Below are 19373 nucleotides of genomic sequence, written 5' to 3' on the forward strand. Positions count from 1 at the left end.
CGGGGCCTAAATTTTGCGGTGTCCGGCCAAGTAGGGGATCCGTTCTGCCTGCTCTCCTGGGACGGCTTAGTGGACTCCTGAAAAGGGAGCCGCCGAGAAGGTGCGTCGCTTGGCCGACCGGGAAGCCCACCCGCTCAGTCGGAGAGCGGGGTCACCGGAATAGGGTGCAGAAGGCGCCCGTTTGTAGTCGGGAAGGGGTGAAAATAAGATGCCGCGGCCGTGGAAAGGGATTAACCCTTTCTACTGAGGTGAGCTGGGCGATGGGTGGAGGATTCCTCACCCCCTCAAGAAGGGGCCATGTGAGGGGGACAGGGAGGGAAAGTAAAACTCACCAGACTTCATCTGTGTTCTTCACCCATAGTCTTGTACCAGCAGGGCCACCCCACGAGCGCTGGCACCAGGCATCAGGGGTCCATGTAAAGAAGGGCTGGGGAGGAGGTGGCCCTCTTGCTGGCGGGAAGCAGGGGAGCTAGGCTGCCCTGGTCCACTTGGTCTTCTTGGGGGAGGCAGGGCGGTGGAAAGGCAACACCGGCCAGCCTCCCAGGGAGACAGACGCATGCGAATCTGTGCCCCTTAACCTAAAAGTAAAATAAAATAAAAACAAAAATCGTAAAAGAGCCACCCTGCTAAGCAGGGAGGTCTGCCTCCTACGACACTAAGCTAAAAACTGATATGCTCTCTCCAGGCAGGAGGGGGTATAGCCTGCAGGGGAGGAGTTATCACTTTTCAGCCTAGTGTCGCCTCCTAGTGGCAGCAGCAAGCTATACCCACGGTCCTGTGTCCCCCAATGATACCAGCGAGAAAAGGAGGTAAAATTCATTTGGGTGGTAAGTTGCATGACCGAGCAATAAACGGTGAAAGTAGTGTAGTGCAGAATTGTAAAAAGTGGCCTGGTCATTAAGGGTGCTTCAGCTAGGGGGGTTGAAGTGGTTAAATTGCCATGAAAAGGTAAATTACATAATTTTACTTTAGATGCCACATCCCCATTCCAGGATTTTAACCATAGGGCCCTTCTAGCTACTAATGCTAGACTAGAAGTTCTGGCAGCTATGCTAACTGACTCCACAGTTGCATCCGATAAAAAGTCTACCACTTTTAATAAAAGGGGGAAAGAATCCTCTAGAGCAGTGGAAAGCCGTGACCCCTTAATACAGTTCCTCATGTTGTGGTGACCCCCAACCATTACATTTTTTTCCTTGCTACGTCATAACTAATTTTGCTACCGTTATGAATTGTAATGTAAATATCTGATATGCAGGATGTATGCCAGTCTATTACAAGGTGTTAGGTAGTTCTGTAATTGGCGCTGTGTTGTGGGGGGTGGGGGGGGGGGAATCTGTGGAGGACGCTGTTATATGGGGAATCTGTGGAGGACGCTGTTATATGGGGAATCTGTGGAGGACGCTGTTATATGGGGAATCTGTGGAGGACGCTGTTATATGGGGAATCTGTGGAGGACGCTGTTATATGGGGAATCTGTGGAGGACGCTGTTATATGGGGAATCTGTGGAGGACACTTATGGGGGTGGATCCGTGGAGTACGCCGTTATAGGGGATGTGTGCTATGACACATAGGGCCATGAGAGGGGCCAGCAAAAGACATAGCATCTTATGCTGGTCCCCCTCATGGCCCTATGTGTCCCCTCATGTGTCCTAAACTGCGCACATAACTGTCTTTGCGTGTAAAGTATGTTACTCCTGTGTGAAACAATCTCTCTTATTTGTAGCGTTATACTACCCTACCTCGTGAGATTTCCCTACCTCCTGACTTCTTGTCGCACTGCTAATGACGTGAGGAGGCGTTCCTGAGTTTTGACAATCTGCGCATGCGCAAACCGACAGTTTATGGAAAATCTCAGCGGAGTTCAGCTTTACACCGGGACACTGCACATGAGAGCCTTAGTAGGGAAATATTACGGCCCAGTGCGCGAGCACGGCTAACTCCGGCCGGCGCATGCGCAGTGTCTCTGTGTAAAGCTGAACTCTGCGCAGATCGTCAAAACTCAGGAACGCCTCCTCACGTCATTAGCAGTGCGACGGGAAGTCAGGAGGTAGGGAAATCTCACGAAGTAGGGTAATGTAACGCTACAACCGTGCAACCCTAATTGGAAGCCTCAGGCAACCCCCCGGAAAGGGCAGATCGACCCCCAGGTTGAGAACCGCTGCTCTAGAGCATCATAGGGACTCCCTTTAAGTAGGACCTCCAACTGCTAACCACTTTTTGAAAGACCTTGAAACTGAAGTTGCAGCTACATTGGGTTTAAACATGGCCGAAGCAGCCTCCCAGCTTTTTTTTTTAGTGGAAACTACTTTCTTATCCATAGGATCCTTTAGTGATCCCATATCTTCAAAGGGAAGAGAATTGGATCCATTAACTTGAAAGAGAAACATCTACTTTAGGGCAACAGGGTTTCATCCTCCTGTGCTCGAGTCCCCCATACATTTCGTCCTGAACAGACCTATGAATTTTTTCATTGGATAGGTTCATCGTTGTCCTGCTTTTATCAACTCGTTTGTATCTTCTGAAGAAAATAAAAAGATTCTGAATTCTGTGTGAGCCTGAAGAACCAATGGAATCATCACTATCTGAATCAGAGTCCTGACCTGGGTTTGAGGAAACAGATACGTAATTTTTACCCCGCGACTTCGTTTTATGTACAGTCGGGTTAGACGTGGACTGTTCCGCAAACACTGACCGCATCTCCTCTCTAATCACGTCTCTTAGTTCATCTCTAATGGATGGAACTAAATCTCTGGCCATGCAAGTTTTACAGAGCTTTTTTTGACCCATCTTAAATTTTGTTAGAAAACACATTTCTTGGTGTTAGAGGATTTGGTCTTTTTAACCCCCTCTTTTTCACTATCATACACACATGAAGAGAGGGAGAGAGGGGAAGGGATAGAAAAAGTGTGTGTGTGTGTGTGGGGGGGGGGTAAGGTAGGAAGACATTCAGGGCCGTCTTTGCCGCAGGGCAAAAGGGGCAGCTGCCCCGGGCCCAGTTTCTCCTGGGGGCCCATGAGAGCTCCGTTTCCCGACTCCCATTCACTAGTGGGCATCGCAAGGTTAAAACATTCGGGGCCTGGGCCCCGGATGTTTTGTCCCAGGCCCCGAATGTCCTGCCTGCCTGCTAGATACAACTGTATTGCCGTACACAGAACGGCAATACAATTGAAACTAATACACTGTGAAGAGGCGAAGGACCTTTGGTGACATCACAGGTCATGTGATCAGCAAAACAGGCTGTGATGGGATGACCTGGATGATGTCACCATCATGTGACCAGTGCAGGATTCGACTGGAGTGAAGAGGAGGAGCCTAATGCAGGACTGGAGAGGTAAGTGAAGGGAGAGGCAGAGCAATGCTGGGAGTTGTAGTTATTTAACTGGGATGTGTGTTAGGGCTGAAGGGAGGGATGTTATTGACATGGGACTGTATGTGGAAAGTGGATGGAAGGGGGGGGGGGGGGGAAATGATGTTTATGTACATGGGACTTAATGTTTTGGCTACGTTCACACTTGCGCTCACAAGCAGCCCCAAATGCATCAGTTTAGACCCATTCAGAATGCATTCGTTCAGCTCCGTACGGCCCTCCGTTCCATTTTGGAGGCGGACCCCAAAATGCTGCAAGCAGCGTTTTTGTGTCCGTATGGCCTTGCGGAGCCAAACGGATCCGTCCTGACTTACAATGTAAGTAAATGGGGACGGATCCCTTTGCATTGACACAAAATGGTGCAATTGTAAGCGGATCCGTCCCCCATTGACTTTCAATGTAAGTCAGGACGGATCCGTATTGGGACTTACGGATCCGCTCAGAATGCATCAGTCTTGCACCGTTCAGCCTCCGCTTCGCTCAGCAGGCGGACACCTGAATGATGCTTGCAGCGCTCGGGTGTCCGCCTGGCCGTGTGGAGGCAAACGGATCCGTCCAGACTTACAATGCAAGTCAATGGGGACGGATCCGTTTGAAGTTGACACAATATGGCTCAATTTTCAAACGGATCCGTCCCCCATTGACTTTCAATGTATTCAATGTAAAGTCTGGACGGATCCGTCTGAGCAACTTTCACACTTAGAATTTTTTCTAAACTATAATGCAGACGGATCCGTTCTGAACGGATCCCATCGTCTGCATTATAGGAGCTGATCCATCTGTGCAGACACCAGACGGATCCGCTCTGAACGCAAGTGTGAAAGTAGCCTTAGAAATTCAAATCTAATACAAACGGATCGATCCTGAACGGATGCATTAGTTTGTATTATCGGTGCAGATCCGTCCTGTACAAGTACAGGACAGATCCGCACGAACGCAAGTGTGAAAGTAGCTTTAGGGGGTGATGTTTACATGGGATTGTGCGTTGGAGGCGGCTGGGGAGGAGGTGATGTTATTTACATGGGACTGTATGGTGGAGGGAGGATTATAACTGCAGGGGGCACTGCAGATCCAGGGGACATTATAGGCGGTCTTATTACTACTGGGGGCTCTATAGGAGAGTCTTATAGATCCGCCTTATTTCTACTAAGTGCACTATGGGGGCCTTATTACTACTGAGGGGTCTGTAAGGAGCTTTATTACCACTGGGGGAACAATAGGGGGCCTTGTTTCTACTAGGGACTCTGTGAGGGTATTAATAATATGGGAGGGCTCTTCTAATAATGGGGGCATTGTTGAGGAGCATTATCACGGTTGGGGCAGTGTTACTAATGAGGGCATTCTAGAAGGGAATTACTATTGGTGGGACTATGAGGAGCACTATTACTATAGGGGGCAGTAATGTTTCTTCAGGATAGTATTTGGGGGTATTGGGGGGGGGGGGGGGGGGGCGTAACTAAAGGCTCATGGGCTCCGGTGCAAGAGTTCAGCTTGGACCCCCCTTCTCTCAGTGCTTTGTGTGTCTTCTTATGCGGCACAAGTGTCCTTGGGCCCCTTCATGCTCCTGGGCCCAGTAGCGACTGCTACCTCTGCACCCCCTATAGCTACACTCCTGGGGGGAGGGGGGGGGGGCACAGAAAGCAGCAGGATGAAGACTGTGGGGACTCCAGTTGGGGGATAATGATAGAATGTGAGGAAGCTAAGATGTCTGTGTGTCACACTCTGCAGAGACGAGGCAGCTGAGAGAAGTTGTCCAGACCGAGTGGAGAAGATGATAAAAGAGAAGATGATGACAGAGAGGAGACATCACCTGGAGGCCCTGGACGTGACAGGTAAGTGCTGCTGTATAGCAAGTACAGCAAAGTGCGGGCGGGTGGGGAGGGCGGGATCCAGGGGGCCCAAGTAAATTCTTGCCCAGGGTCCAACCAATATTAAAGACGGCCCTGAAGACATTAATAAGGTAACAAAAAGGAGATTTTTTGTGAAACTCGCCTGTAAAATCTTTTTCTCGTTTTTTTCCATTGGGGGACACAGACCATGGGTATAGCTTGAGGTATCAGTAGGAGGGACACTATGCAAATGAAAGAGCTCCTCCTCCTCGGGCTATACCCCCAGGCTCCAGCAGGAGAAACTCAGGCGTTGCAAAAGCAGTAGGAGAATGAGAAAGAATCCAACAAACCAAGGCCAAGAGGCCTAATCACAAACAGAACCCCTCCTGCAAGAAGCAGACTGGGCGGGAGCTGTGTCCCCCCAATGGAAACAACGAGAAAAAGATTTTACAGGCGAGTTTCACAAAAATAATCTCCTTTTCTCGTACATTCCATTGGGGGACACAGACCATGGGACGTCCTAAAGCAGTCCATGGGGTGGGAAAAAAACAACACCGCCAGGAGAAAACATCCAACTGTCAAACAGGAACCACAGCCTGCAAAAGCTTGCGGCCCAAGACAGCATCAGCCGAGGCCTGCGAATGTAACTGGTAAAACGTATAAAAAGATACGCAAGGACGACCAGGTAGCCGCCTTACACAACTGAGACGCAGAATCACAATCAGAGCCCCCTCTTTCAGGACGGACGTTTCAACAGCCACGCCCTTAAACGAAGCGACCGTAAATTCCGGTGGAAGAGCAGTCCTCAAGACAGGAGATCTTCCCTGTCGGGAAGAGGCCATGGGGCGTCTTCCAGAATCCGTGCGACACCCGAGAATCATGCGCGACGAGGCCAATCCGGGGCGATGAGAACGTTCAGGATCCCTTCCGCCTCGATCTTGCGCAGAACTTCAGAAGTCCGTGGTTTCGATTGATCGACCTCTGGGTTATAGGCCCAGCATGATTCTGTTGCGCCACTCTTCTGTGCGTACCACTGAGATACCAGCGCGTTCATCCCGTGCGCCTTCGGATCCCGAGAGCGAGCCAGGAACACCGGAACCCTGTTGTGGAGCCTGGACGGCCCCACCGTTGCCAGATGTCTTCGAATATGGCTGGATGCAGAGACCACTCACCAGGATCCACCCTGTTGCGGCTTAGGAAGTCCGCTGTCCAGGTGTCGACTCCCGGGATGTGCACCGCCACCAACAGCGGAACGTGCGACTCTGCCCACTGCAAGATCCGCCTCACCTCCTGCATCACCGCCCGGCTGCGGGTCCCACCTTGGTGATTGATGTAAGCCACAGCCGTGGCATTGTCTGACTGAATCCACACCGGACAGCCGGCAAGGAGAGGGAGGGAAAAACGCTCTAAGTTCTCAAATGATGATCGGGAGGCGGGATTCTGCCTCTGACCAAAACCCCCTGGATCGTGAGGAACCGGAGAAACTTTACTAGAAGGGACCATCAAGAGGTCCAAGGCTCTGTCCAGATCCCTCGGAACGCATGAAGAGAAAAACTTTCCCGCGGTCTGGACGCAAACTCTAACTAGTAACTAGAAGTTAACATATCTAGAGTCCAAGCATCCTGAACATGGACCCTCCAAACTTGGAGTGGAGAGCAGACGGACCCCCCACCACGAGGGGTGGGGGAGTCCTATTCTGCGGAGGCCTGCTTAGGAGCAGCAGGGCAGACCGCCTGTGCCCTCGGGCGCCAGGAGGGCAGGAACCCTCAAGTGGGAGGTTAGCAAGGGAACGCTTAGAATCAGTGTCAGCGCCCCACCTTTCTGCCAGACCCTTCTGCACTGATTATCGAGAGGGCTAGAATGCGGGCACAGAGGAACCATTGTCCCTGGAGGACAAATTGGAAAATCAAATCCAACATGTCCGCAGATTTCTTTTGTTCTGCCAGGTCCTGGTGGAAGCGTCAGCAATCACACCGAGAAGGCTCTGGCAACCTGTGCCAAGGCAAAGGCAGGTCGCAGGGACGTGCCCGCCCGTGAGAAAATGGATCTGGAGAGAGAATCCAGGCGCCTGTCCACTGCGTCCTCAGAGAGGCACAGTCTAAAAACAGGGAGGGCAGTGTTTTTGGTTAACCTGGCCACCAGGGAATCCATCTTAGCCTAGGACATTTGGAGAACCAAGGCCAGTGTGTCAGTGGATGCATCTTATTCCGCCAGGTCTTGGTGGTGGTACTGTAACCACACCGAGAGAGCTCTGGCAACCCAAGCCGAGGCAAAGGCAAGCTGCAGGGATATGTCTGTCAGCTAGTTGGACAGATAATCCAGGCACCTGTCCACGGCATCCTGCAGAGAGGAGCCGTCCAAGGCAGGGAGGATCCTGGATATGACCTCGGAAATTTCCCCATGGGAAGGGAAATCAGTCAGTCTCCCGCTTTTTGGGCGGAAAAAAGGGGGCAAACTCCTAACCAGTGAGGAGAATCCCTTTGGAGATTAAAGGTATCACAGACAGCCGCCACCAAGTCAGCCACATAGTGGAGAGCTTAGGCGGGAGGTCCCGCTCCATGACCTCGTCCGAGCCGGACAATATCCCTTCAGACTTACGCTCCCCTCAGGGAGGGGGGAAGAGACGTCCGAATGCACCCGCAGGCAAGGGAGGGGAGGAGACGGAGTCAGACAAGATGGGCCAAAATGGTTCTCATCTGCCGACACATTCTATGTTTCTATGGATGGCGCCACAGGGTTGTGAAATCTGCCATATGCTTCATGGACATGACTGTCATGGCGAATAAAGGCTAAATCAGTGGCCGTCCTAGATGTGGTGGATGCCCAGGCAGGTACCACAGGCCGCGCAGGGACATGGGCCAGAGAAGGGAGTGAAGAGAAATTCTGTCCAGGGGTAGAGCAGGAGACATATCAGCAACAAAAGAGGAAGAAAAAAAAAAAAACATCTTACAGACAAAGAAAAAAGTTTCCTACCAGCTGTGCAAGGGTCAATCGCTTCTCCCGGCCTGCAGCAATATGAAAAATCCTCATAGGACGTGCAGGCACGCTGCGAGAGCTTCCAGCAGGAAGGAGGAGTCAGCACTCGCGCGCTCTATGAAAAATGTGCCCCGGTGCCGAACGCGGCATAGCAGGGGTTAAGGAGCCTAATGAAGAGGGGGGTCCGACTTAGCCAATAACCCTGCGCCTGCCCAGGTGTAAGGCAGGAGCGGCTGCTTTAGGCAAAAAGTCCCCTGGTGCCGAGTGCGGCAATGCAGGAGTTAAATTTGCAGGAAAATGCTCGGGGGGACCCCAAATAAAGAGGGGGGTCCGTAGCTGGCGGGCGCCTTGCCCAAGATATAAGGTAGGGGCAGCATGCCGATTATCTTAGCATGGAGCTTGCAGGGCCTGCAGCTAAAACGCTCCCAGAGGGGAATATTCTGTCCAGGGACCCAATCAGAGATATCCTTCTCCCGGCCTGCCAGCAGTCCCCTGGTAACTATACCAGGGGACTGCTGGCAGGCCGGGAGAAGGATATCTCTGATTGGGTCCCTGGACAGAATATTCCCCTCTGGGAGCGTTTTAGCTGCAGGCCCTGCAAGCTCCATGCTAAGATAACCTGTGTCCCCATGCTGACCTGTGGCCTCCAGTGCCCCCAGACCTTCACTCTGTAGTTCATCCAGGCTGCCCATAGATATCGGGCAGCGAGAGGGAAGGGAGGGAGAGGGAGGGGGGGGAAGCAGAGGAGGATGTCAGCCATACTTATCTGCTTCTGCAGTCTTCTCCCTCTGTTCAGGACCAGCAGGGTTCACCTCTTCAGACGTCTGACTCCAGGAGTGCAGTGCTCTGGGTGGAGGGCAGTATAGATGACCCAAAGGCTGGTGGGATACCGGAGCTAACCAGTTGAGCCCGGTTCCACTTTTCTTCTGGGGGGAAAATGAGGCAGTCAGGCAACGTCCCAAAGGCGGCGGCGGGCACTCCATGGGGGACCAGGAAAGCGCCATGCTGACCTGTGTCCCCATCTAGAAAGAAAATAAACCGGAGTAGAGATAGTGTAGCGTGTCAACCTCCTTCACCGGACACTAAGCAAAGACTGAGTTTCTCCTGCTGGAGCATGGGGGTATAGCCCGAGGAGGAGCTCTTTCACTTGCATAGTGTCCCTCCTACTGATACCTCAAGGTATACCCATGGTCTGTGTCCCCCAATGGAATGTACGAGAAATGCCATAGTCTTCCCTCTCCTTGGAAGAGACTTACTGCGGCAGCACCCCCAGGAGCCTCCATCTGTCCTGCTGCTATTGTCAGACATTTTGCTGCTCTGCATCCCCACTTTTTAATCTCTCCTTACCTTCAGACCTCAGATCAGTGAACGACCTCCGTCTTGATCTGTCGTGCCTAATTAGGCTCTGCCCCAAACGGCCCTCACACCAAATTAGGCCCCATCCCCAACGTCAGTCGCACCGAATTAGGCCCCGCCCCAAACAGGAAGTTCCCCGTGGAACGCATCGCTCTTCCGGTGACATCACTAGGCGCCAGAGGAAGCGCTGTGATGAGGAGCGTCTTGCTGAGACCGGAGGAACTAAGTGTCCGGTCAGCACATGGCCCCTCCAAGCCGGCGCAAGGAGGTAAGGCACAGGATACATACTTATACTTCTCAGCACCAATACAACGCCAATATAGGAGGTTGGTGCTGTCTGCCCCCCTCATGTGCAAAAAAAAAAAAAAAAAAAAAAGGGCATTCCTCGATTTCCCCCACCTCTGCCTGCCTACACAGAGGTGGACCCACAGCAAATGCCATGAGTGTTGACCCATCTCCCACCTGGAGGGACAGGAAGACACTGAGGAGAGTCTATTTTATACTTCCTGTCCCTACCTGGTTGGAGGCGGGTCATCTCTCATGGTATGCCGTCATGGAGGATGAAAGGGAAAAGATTCCATTCTTCTTTAATCTTATTTTCTGGCTTACAAATGCAGATTCAAAATACTGCTGTGTGAAAATAGCCTCACAGTAAAACCTTAGAGGGAGAGTACAGATGTTGGTAGGGACCTGAAGTCAGCCACAAAACATTGCAACATTTTCAATACCTAGCCAGATGCTCCAACTTTTTCCGACGCTCTTCATAGTAGTGCTGCATTAGTTGGAAATTGTAGTATGGTCTGGTCAACTGCATGGCTTCATCTGACAATAAACAAGGGAACAGGTGAAAATAGTAAGAAAAGAAGAAAACCATTATAACATGCAGATGAACAGGCCCATTTTAGGAACACTTCTTTCTTGGTCTAAATAAAATACATAAATGACCCGATGGCTTACCTTGGTTATCTGGTAGAAGACCGCAACGACAAAACCAAAGGACTACAGAGGCATACTGAGTTAAGAGCCTGGTCACAGAAAGCTTGTTGGTCAAGTCGATTACTCCTAACGAAGAGAACAGGAACCACGTGTTAGAATATTTCAAACGGCATCTAACGATGCTGCCTATACCCAACTGCCTAGGGGAGCGTTTTTTTAGTTCACCAGCGGTAAACAGGAAACAGGTTTCAAGATACTAAACAATAAGCTCACATAAAACTGATACTCCATGAACATGCTTTCAATTTCAAATTTTACTTAAATTTTTATTTTGCGCTACTGTTTTCTCCTCTGCTGGTGAAATTTCAGTTCATCAGTTACGGGAAACCGAGGTGCCACACTCAGGTAGACAGGAGCAAAGGTAGGATTTTTAGAGCTGAGTTTTCAAGAACATTTCTGCCCACAACAAATATGGCAAAATGCTTCCATACTATACTGACTTCTTATATAAATTACATCATACATTTTACATGTGGTTTAGGGGTTAATTATATTATTCTGATTACACTCCTGTGATCTAGAGTGGTTAAGCAGTTAATACCCAAAACTCTGGTAAACTATAGTGATATAGGGATTCACCCAGATACTCATTATACAGTGTTGTCTAGGGTAGTTAAGGGTTAATAAATATCCTTGAACTCTACAAAGTAATTAAAGTACACTGTTATGTTGTTTAGGGCAGTAGTTAGAATAATTGCAGTCTAGGGCAGAAAAACGAGATTTTGTAAAACTTACCAGTAAAATCTCTTTCCCACTCTTCATTGGGGGACACAGAGACCATGGTTATAGCTATGTCCTCTAGGAGTCGTTGACACTAGATACAGCTGTTAGCTCCTCCCCTGACAGCTATACCCCCTCCAGCATTGAGAGAGAGCTTCAGTTTGTGAGAAGCAGTAGGAGAAGCTAGTAAACCAACAAAATGTGGAACAGCAACAATGCCAAGGACCGAACCAGGTTCTAACCAGCAACAGCCACAACTGTTGCCGAATAACAATACTGGGTGGGTGCTGTGTCTCCCAATAAAGAGCGAGAAAGATTTTACAGTTAAGTTTTACAAAATCTCGCTTTCTCGCCCATATTCATTGGGGGACACAGAGACCATGGGACGTCCGAGAGCAGTCCACAGGGAGGGAAAACCACAGACCCATGAAGCAAGCGCCCGTGCAGGCAACTAAGAACTGCCGCATGCAAGACCACGCGGCCCACGCAGAGACCATCGATGCATAAGTATGCACCTGGCAACTTCTTGCGAACATGTGCAAGGAGGACCGGAGCCATCTTACATTACTGTGCAGCCAAAAGAAGCGCCCACCGCCCTCCTAGCCCAAGAAGCGCCCACCGCTTGACACCTAAGGGTAGAACCCCACTCCGAGTGCGGTAAGCAGACCGAATCAAACATGCAATTGCCCTTTGGAGGCCACCAATCCCCAGCGAGGACCCTCCTGAGAGAAAAAGGGGATCTGTACGCCAAGAGGGACTGGAAGCTGCAAATAATGAGTAGAGCACTGACAACGTCCATAATATAACTCCCTTCCGTAGGGTGCGAAGGAAGGGTCCGTGATATGGAAGTCAGACCACCTTCGGGAGAAGGAAAGCTGAGAAAACCATATTCAGATCCCAAGGCTGTAAGGACAGTACAGAGGAACAGTATGTGCCGCTCCTTGAAAGAAGATTCCCACGGGCACCAGGGAACATGAAAAACTGCCCAAGACAAAAGCGCCAATACCTGACCCATCAAGGAAACAAGGGCTAAACAAAGGTCCAACCCTTAAAGTAGAAAGAAGAGAGAAAAAACCCAAGGTGAGGGGGACGTCTTGGCTTCAGAGAAGCCTCAAGAAGGACCTCCAGGTCCCATAATAGATCCTGGCGATGCAGACTTCCTGTCCTGAATCATAGTGCAGAAGATATCCGCCAAAAAACCCTCTCCACGTTAGAACGGTGGTCAATAGCCACGCCGTCATTGAAAAGGTCATGTAAGACTGAACCCCTTGAAAGAACAGCATCTCAGAGAGGCAGTGACCAAGGGAAGTCTCCAGGAGAACGATGTCGGCGTACCACACACGACGAGTCCGTTTTGGAGCGACTAGGATATGTCTGAATGTCCTCCATCTGGATCTTCCGTAGAACCCCGAGAAGGAGGGGAAGAAACTCCCGCCAAGGAGAATCAGGACCTCCATGGCGGATGCTTCCGGAACTCTGGCTCAGGAGAGAAGGCGGGAAGCCTTTGTGCAGACAACGTTAGCACACCCGGACCAATAGAAGAGTCCCCGTAGGAGGAAGAATGTGGAGGGCGTCACAGCCCACCAGTTGGGACCGGATCGTGTCAGGAATGGAAAGCCAGCAAAAGAATACCCCATGCAACGCAGGTAAGGGAAGGTAGCAATGTAGGAACTACCAAGGCATACGGAGTGACAATGAACCATGAGCCAGAGGGGGAAAGACAGGAGAAGCAATAGGCTAGGTCTAAGCCCATACCCTGTAAGAGACCGACACTATACAGAAGTAGCCAAAGCTCAAGTGGCCGTGGAAAAAAGAAACTCTGCCCGAGAAGGAAGCCAGGCAAGGGAAGTCACACTGCAATGCTAGCCCCTTATCCCAGCAGAAGAGGGAACACCCGTACAAGCCACCAATCCGGTGCTAAAGAGTCCACCGCCTAGCGAAGGGCTGTGCATTACCCAAGCATGTAGGGAAAAAGGAGATTTTTGTGAAACTCACCTGTAAAATCTTTTTCTCGACTTTTCCATTGGGGGACACAGACCATGGGTATAGCTTAGAGGTATTAGTAGGAGGGACACTATGCAAATACAAAAGAGCTCCTCCGCCTCAGGCTATACCCCCCTTACTCCACCAGGAGAAGCTCAGGCGTTGCAAAGCAGTAGGAGAAGGAGACAAGAAAAAAATAACGGAAGCAATCGGACCAAGCCTAAAAGGCCCAACCACAAATAAACTGAAAAACCCCTCCTGCAACAGGCAGAATGGGTGGGAGCTGTGTCCCCCAATGGAAAAGTCGAGAAAAAGATTTTACAGGCGAGTTTCACAAAAATCTCCTTTTCTCGTACTTTTTTCCATTGGGGGACACAGACCATGGGGTGGGAAAAAAACATCTGCACCGCCAGGAGGAACGTCCAACGGTCAAACAGGAACCACAGCCTGTAAAACCCTGCGGCAAAAGACAGCCGAAGCCAGGGATGCAGCAGATAAAACTTTGTAAAGGACCGTAAAGGACGACCAGGTGGCCGTCTTACGCAGCTGACTCGCAGAGGCACGATTGCGCCTTGCCCAGGAAGCCTCCACCACCCTAGAGGCGTGAGCGGCAATTCGAGCCGGGGGAACCCTACCACGAGCGCGATAACAGCAGAGCGGATCCATCGTGCCACAGTGACCTTGGAGGCCGCCAGACCCCACGAGGTCCCTCAGGAACCACAAGGAGGAATCAGAACTGCGAACGTAAGCTGTAGCCGTTAGATACACTTCCCAGGCCCGGACGACAGCCAGGGAGCGTAGAGCGCGTTCCTTGGAGTTTGCCAGAGAAGGGTAAAAGGGCAGGACAAGATCCTTGCCAAAGGTGGAAAGAAGAGACCACCTCGGGCAAAAAGGAGGGAACCGGACGAAACACAACCGTATCCTGGAGAAAAACCAGAAAGGGGCTCCTGGCGGGAAAAAGCGGCGAGCTCCGACACCCATCTGGTGGGAGATATGGCCACAAGGAAAACCACTCTCCAGGTAAGAAAGGTCAGGGAGACCTCTCAGAGGTTCGAAGGGGGCCATCTGCAGAGCGCGCAGGACCAAGTTGAGATCTCAAGGAGGCAAAAGGGGAACATACGGGAACCAAATGTGCCACCCTCTGAAGAAAAACCTTCACAGGACCCATAAGAGCAAGGGACCCTTGAAAAAGGAAGGAAGCGCCGAAACCTGACCATTCAGGGAACTCAGCGACAGTCCCATCTCAAGTCCAGACTGAAGAAAAGACAGCACCATCGAGATGGAAAAGCGAAGGGGAGGGAACCACGAGTTCTCACAAAAAGTCATGAAGACCTACTAGGTACGATAGTAATCTGTGAGGAAGCCGGCTTCCCCCGATCATGATTCTAACCACCGAATCCGAGAATCCCCTCATCTTCAGGATGGCGGTTTCAACAGCCACAACGTTGAACGAAGAAACCGTAGATTCCGGAGGAAGAGAGGACCCCGAGACAGTAGAACCTCCCTGTCGGGAACTAGCCATGGAGACACCAGCGCGTCCACCTCATATGCCTTTGGACCTCGGGCGCGAGCCAGAGACCTGGGAGCTTGTTGTTGAACCTATGACATCAGATCCACATTGTTTAGACTTAGAAAGTCCGCAGCCCAGATGCCTATTCCCAGAGGAATACCGCTGACCACACCACAACATGTGACTCCGCCCACAGCAGAATAATATATATATATATATATATATATATATATATATATATATATATATATATATATATATATATATATATATATATATGTTTTTTTTACTTCCCGCATCACTGTCCAGCTGCGGTCCCACCTTGATGGCTGAAGTAAGTCACTCTCCGCTCAAGGATGTTGATAGGGAAACTATTCCATTGCCGACCAAACCCCCAGGATCGAGTGGGCATCAGTGTTCCAGGAAAAGAACAGGAGTAACGATCTGCACGAGCCCACAAAAAAAGCTTCCTGAACCTGTAGAAAAAAATAAAACAGAACGCGTCACCTGCAGATGTAAGTGTACAGACCACGAGAGGTCTCGTCCCAGAGCGAAAAAAAACGGAGCATATGGTACGGCCTCGGAAGAGGCCACCACAAAACCCAGGACCCGTAGGTACTCCTGAAAGGAGAGACACGGGGAGCGCAGAAGGTGCGACACCGCCATTTGGATCCAGAAGACCTAGTAGTCTGAAAGAAAAAAAAATATCTCAGTCAAGGCATCCAAAAATATCCCCAGAAGGAGAGCTTCAGGGACGGGAGGAGAAGGATCGTGGAAGTCGATCAACCATCCGAGCTGTTTCATTTGAACAGTGATCCGGACGCTGTTCCAGGTAAGGCCGCCAAGAAATGTCCTTGGTGCGAAGAAGAGCCATAAAAGGCGCTAGGATCATAGTAAAGACCCTAGGGGCAGACGCTAACCAGAAAGGGAGGGCGACAAAAATACATAGAGTCGGCCACCCATAGCAAGCGCAGGAATCGTTGTTAGATTCTGCGATCGGGCCATGCGGACAGGCGTCCCGGAAGTCTACGGACGCGAGGAATTACCCTGAAGAAGAGAAATAACGGAGCGGAGGGATACCAATCTAAACCTCCTTATCCGGAGGAAAAAAATTTGAGCAGCTCCGGATCCAGGGTCGGACGCACCTACCCCTCCTTCCTTGGAACGATTAACAGGTTTGAAAAGAAACCTGTGCCCTGTTCCTCTAGAGAAACCGGGGTAATAACCCCCCTGGTCCGGAAGAAACTGCCATCCAGAGATCCGGGGGCACGGAACGGATCCCCCGGAACGCTGGATGTAAACTCTACCTTGTAAACCGACATTACAATTCTTAGAGCCCAGGCGTCCTGAACATGAGCCCTCCAAACTTGTGGAAGTAGCAGGGAGGCAGACTGCGCCCTTGGACACCATAACGGCTGGGGCTTGAAGGGGGGGTTCCTGCGGGAGTCCTGTAGCCCCCCCCAGCGACGGGGCAGCGAAAGGACTGGTACTGGAAACGGAGAACCCGGTTCGAAAGGGACGTTAGGACGTAGGTGTGGAATGTTAGAGTTCCTGCCCCCAGATAGCGGTAGAGAAGAACTCGTCCAGCTGAGCCCTAAAAAACCTGGAACCCTCAAAGGGGAGGCTAGTACGGGGACACTTGGAGAAGCACCAGCGTCCCACACTATCAACCCGACCTCTCTGTGCAGAATGACGAGAGGGCTACAATGCGGGTAACGAGGGAATCATTGTCCATGGAAGCCTCGCAAAGGAATTTGGAAGACAGACACCTGGAGAACCAAATCTGGTGTGTCAGTAGACGCATCATGTTCCGCCAGGTTCAGGTGGTGGCGCTGCAACCATACCTGGGGAGAACACTGGCCTAACGTGCCCGCCAGAGATAGATGGCTCTTGAGAAAGAATCGAGGCGCCTGTCCAGAACGTCCTGCAGAGAGGAGCCGGTAAGGACAGGGAAGGCAGTGATCCTGGACACTGGGGGATCCACCCTAGGGGAGAAGACCAGCCCTCCCCACTGCTCAGTCGTAAAAGGATGATCCTGTCCCAGGTTCTGGGTATGACCGCGGAAACCCCCCATGGATAGGAAAAAACGCGGCAACCTATGGCTTCTTGGACGGAAAACAAAAAAAGGGGGGGGAACTCCCGCGTAGAGGAGAATGCCCTTTGAGATTATAGGTGTCACGGACAGCCGCTACTAAGTCCACCAAACATGGGGAGCTTAGGCGGAGGGACCCGCTCCATGACCTCGTCCGAGCCGGACAACCCCCCTTCTTAGACGAGGGGGTAAAACGGAGAGTCATCCAAGGATGGATGCTACCGCTCACGCTGCCTCTTATTAGTCAGGCGACCTCAGCGGGAACCACTGCGGGGAGACGGAGTGGTAGGGCACACTGGATTGGCAACTGCCATACGGTCCAAAAAGGACATGGCTGCCTTGGCGACTCAGGACAAATCAGCGGCCGCGCAGGACTTGGCAGATGCCCAAGCGGGTACCGCCGGGACAGAAATAAACTTTTTTTTATATAAAAAGGGGAAAAAAGGCTTAAAGTGGTTTGAACTCAAAGTCTGGACTGGGGCAACAGCCTTATCACTGAGCTACCAGCTTGCCTTAGGAGCTGGGTTGGGCAGGAAGGAGATCCTGTCCATGGCCAGGGCAGGATGCACAAAAAACCAGTGGTCTAACAGGACCCCGTTGGAGCCCGAGAAGTTGACTAGGCTTAGGCATGATAACAACTATGCAAGAATCTACAGTTGTAGTTAGAGAAAAGAAACCTTAAAAGTGTCTTCTGGGAATCGAACTAGAGATCGTTCACATCAGAAGCAAGGCATTTATACACACACACACACACAGCTAGACAGCTGTCCAGAGAGAAGCAGATTGAATAGGGTTAAAATTCCATTACTCTGTGTTGCTGTGAGCAGGGGAGCAGTCAGGCGCGTGGGAACCTTTGTAGCAGATGGAGGAAGATGCCGGAGCAAAGAGTCAGGCTCCGCCCCCGGCCGATAGAATCCCATAAAAAAAAAAAAAAAAACACGCTCTCCACTCCTTGTGCTTCCTGAAAACATGTCCCCCAGTGCCGAACACAGCGAAGCGGGGGTTAACAAGGCACGCACGCACGCCTGCAGTTGCAGCCCAAAATCCCTGTTCTGTCCAAAGTCTCTGACGGGGCAAGTGGTTGGCGAGTGCTGCTGCAAGTTATAGAAGCAGCGCCAGCAGGAAAGTCATGCCTCATAAATAAAAAATAAAAAACTCAGAGCCGAAAGTCCCAGCAGGGAGATTAGCCAGAATAGTGCCTCCATGCCCTAGAACACCCGGACAGAGATACCACCCTCAGTTCACCCAGGCAGCCCATAGACATAAGACAGGGGGGGGGAGCAGAGAGCGATTGCAGTATACTTATCTGCTCCTGCAGTCTTCTCCCTCTGTTCAGGACCAGCAGGGTTCACCTCTTCAGACGTCTGACTGCAGGAGTGCAGTGCTCTGGATGGAGGGCAGCAGCAGGTGACCCAGGAACTGGTGGGATGCCGGAGCTAACAGGTCGAGCCCGGATCCACTTATCTTCTTGGGGGGAAATGGAGGCAGCCAGGCAACATCCCAAAGACTGCGTCGGGCACTCAACGTGGGACCAGGAAGGCGCCATGCCGACCCGAGTCCCCATCTAGAATAAAAATAACAAAAAGGAGTAGAATCAGAGTGTCAACCTCCTTCACCAGACACCAAGCAAAGACTGGAGCTTCTCCTGGTGGAGTAAGGGGGTATAGCCCGAGGAGGAGGAGGAGCTCTTTTGTATTTGCATAGTGTCCCTCCTACTAATACCTCTAAGTTATACCCATGGTCTGTGTCCCCCAATGGAAAAAAGTACGAGAAATAATACCGCTACCACAGTGGCAGCCAGCGCTTGCCCTGGCAGAGCCGAAACTAAGGGAGAGGCCCGATACTATCCGTAGAATCCACGTGCCACACTTACGTGGAGCTAACCTTAAAAATTCTACCTGGAAGGGCGCTGAACAAGCGCAACTGCCAAGCTAGCTCCAGGGTACCAGAGGGGGATGTCCCACTGCAGCGACCATGAACTCTAACATTTGCAAAAAGCTGCACCTGTGGAGGAAAACAAGCTGTAGGAGCTAAATCAGAGTCGCCAGCATAACCACTTCCCCAGAGACTGGGGAGTGGTGGATAGAGAATACGGAGTCAGTGAAAAAAGAGTCGACCTGCTGGAACGTACTCACTAGGCAAGTGCAACGGAGTATGTATTACGTATTGATGCGGACAATATCAGGACTGACTGGAGAAACAGAGGCCCATGGAGATATTGGGGGGGGGGGGGGGGGGTCTGTAAGACCCACAGATGATGATAGGAACCCCCTGGAAGACAGAGGATATCATAATCAGGCGCAAAACCAGCACCAAATGAAGGATGCAATGATGAATAGCCACCGTATCCACTGGTGGCACCCATATAACACTAGGGTAAGAGTGCCAGGCGCCTGCGAGAACCAACTGTAGCCACGCCCTCTTGGAAATAAGCGAAGGCACCTAGAGCCATAGAAGATGTTTAGTTACTCCCCGCTAGTGGATCACTAGCGGAAGGGGGAAATGCAACAGAAGCACGGTGATGTGCAACACTCCGCCTA

At 51.2% G+C, this 19373-nt stretch overlaps 1 protein-coding gene across 2 annotated transcripts in view; it reads right to left on the reverse strand.

The window, feature by feature from the left end:
• The window catches only part of AHCTF1 (AT-hook containing transcription factor 1), a 253355-nt gene that overhangs the window by 146407 nt on the left and 87575 nt on the right, over window positions 1–19373 (reverse strand). For both annotated transcript variants that reach the window (XM_044290344.1, XM_044290343.1), the window contains exons 16-17: window positions 10490–10594; window positions 10261–10354 (exon numbers count right to left, since the gene is read on the reverse strand). In XM_044290344.1, the coding sequence (XP_044146279.1) occupies window positions 10261–10354; window positions 10490–10594 (199 nt within the window). The remainder of the gene's footprint in view (window positions 1–10260; window positions 10355–10489; window positions 10595–19373) is intronic.

The sequence above is a fragment of the Bufo gargarizans genome, chromosome 4 (assembly GCF_014858855.1).
Source record: "Bufo gargarizans isolate SCDJY-AF-19 chromosome 4, ASM1485885v1, whole genome shotgun sequence".
In the NCBI taxonomy this organism is placed as follows: domain Eukaryota; kingdom Metazoa; phylum Chordata; class Amphibia; order Anura; family Bufonidae; genus Bufo; species Bufo gargarizans.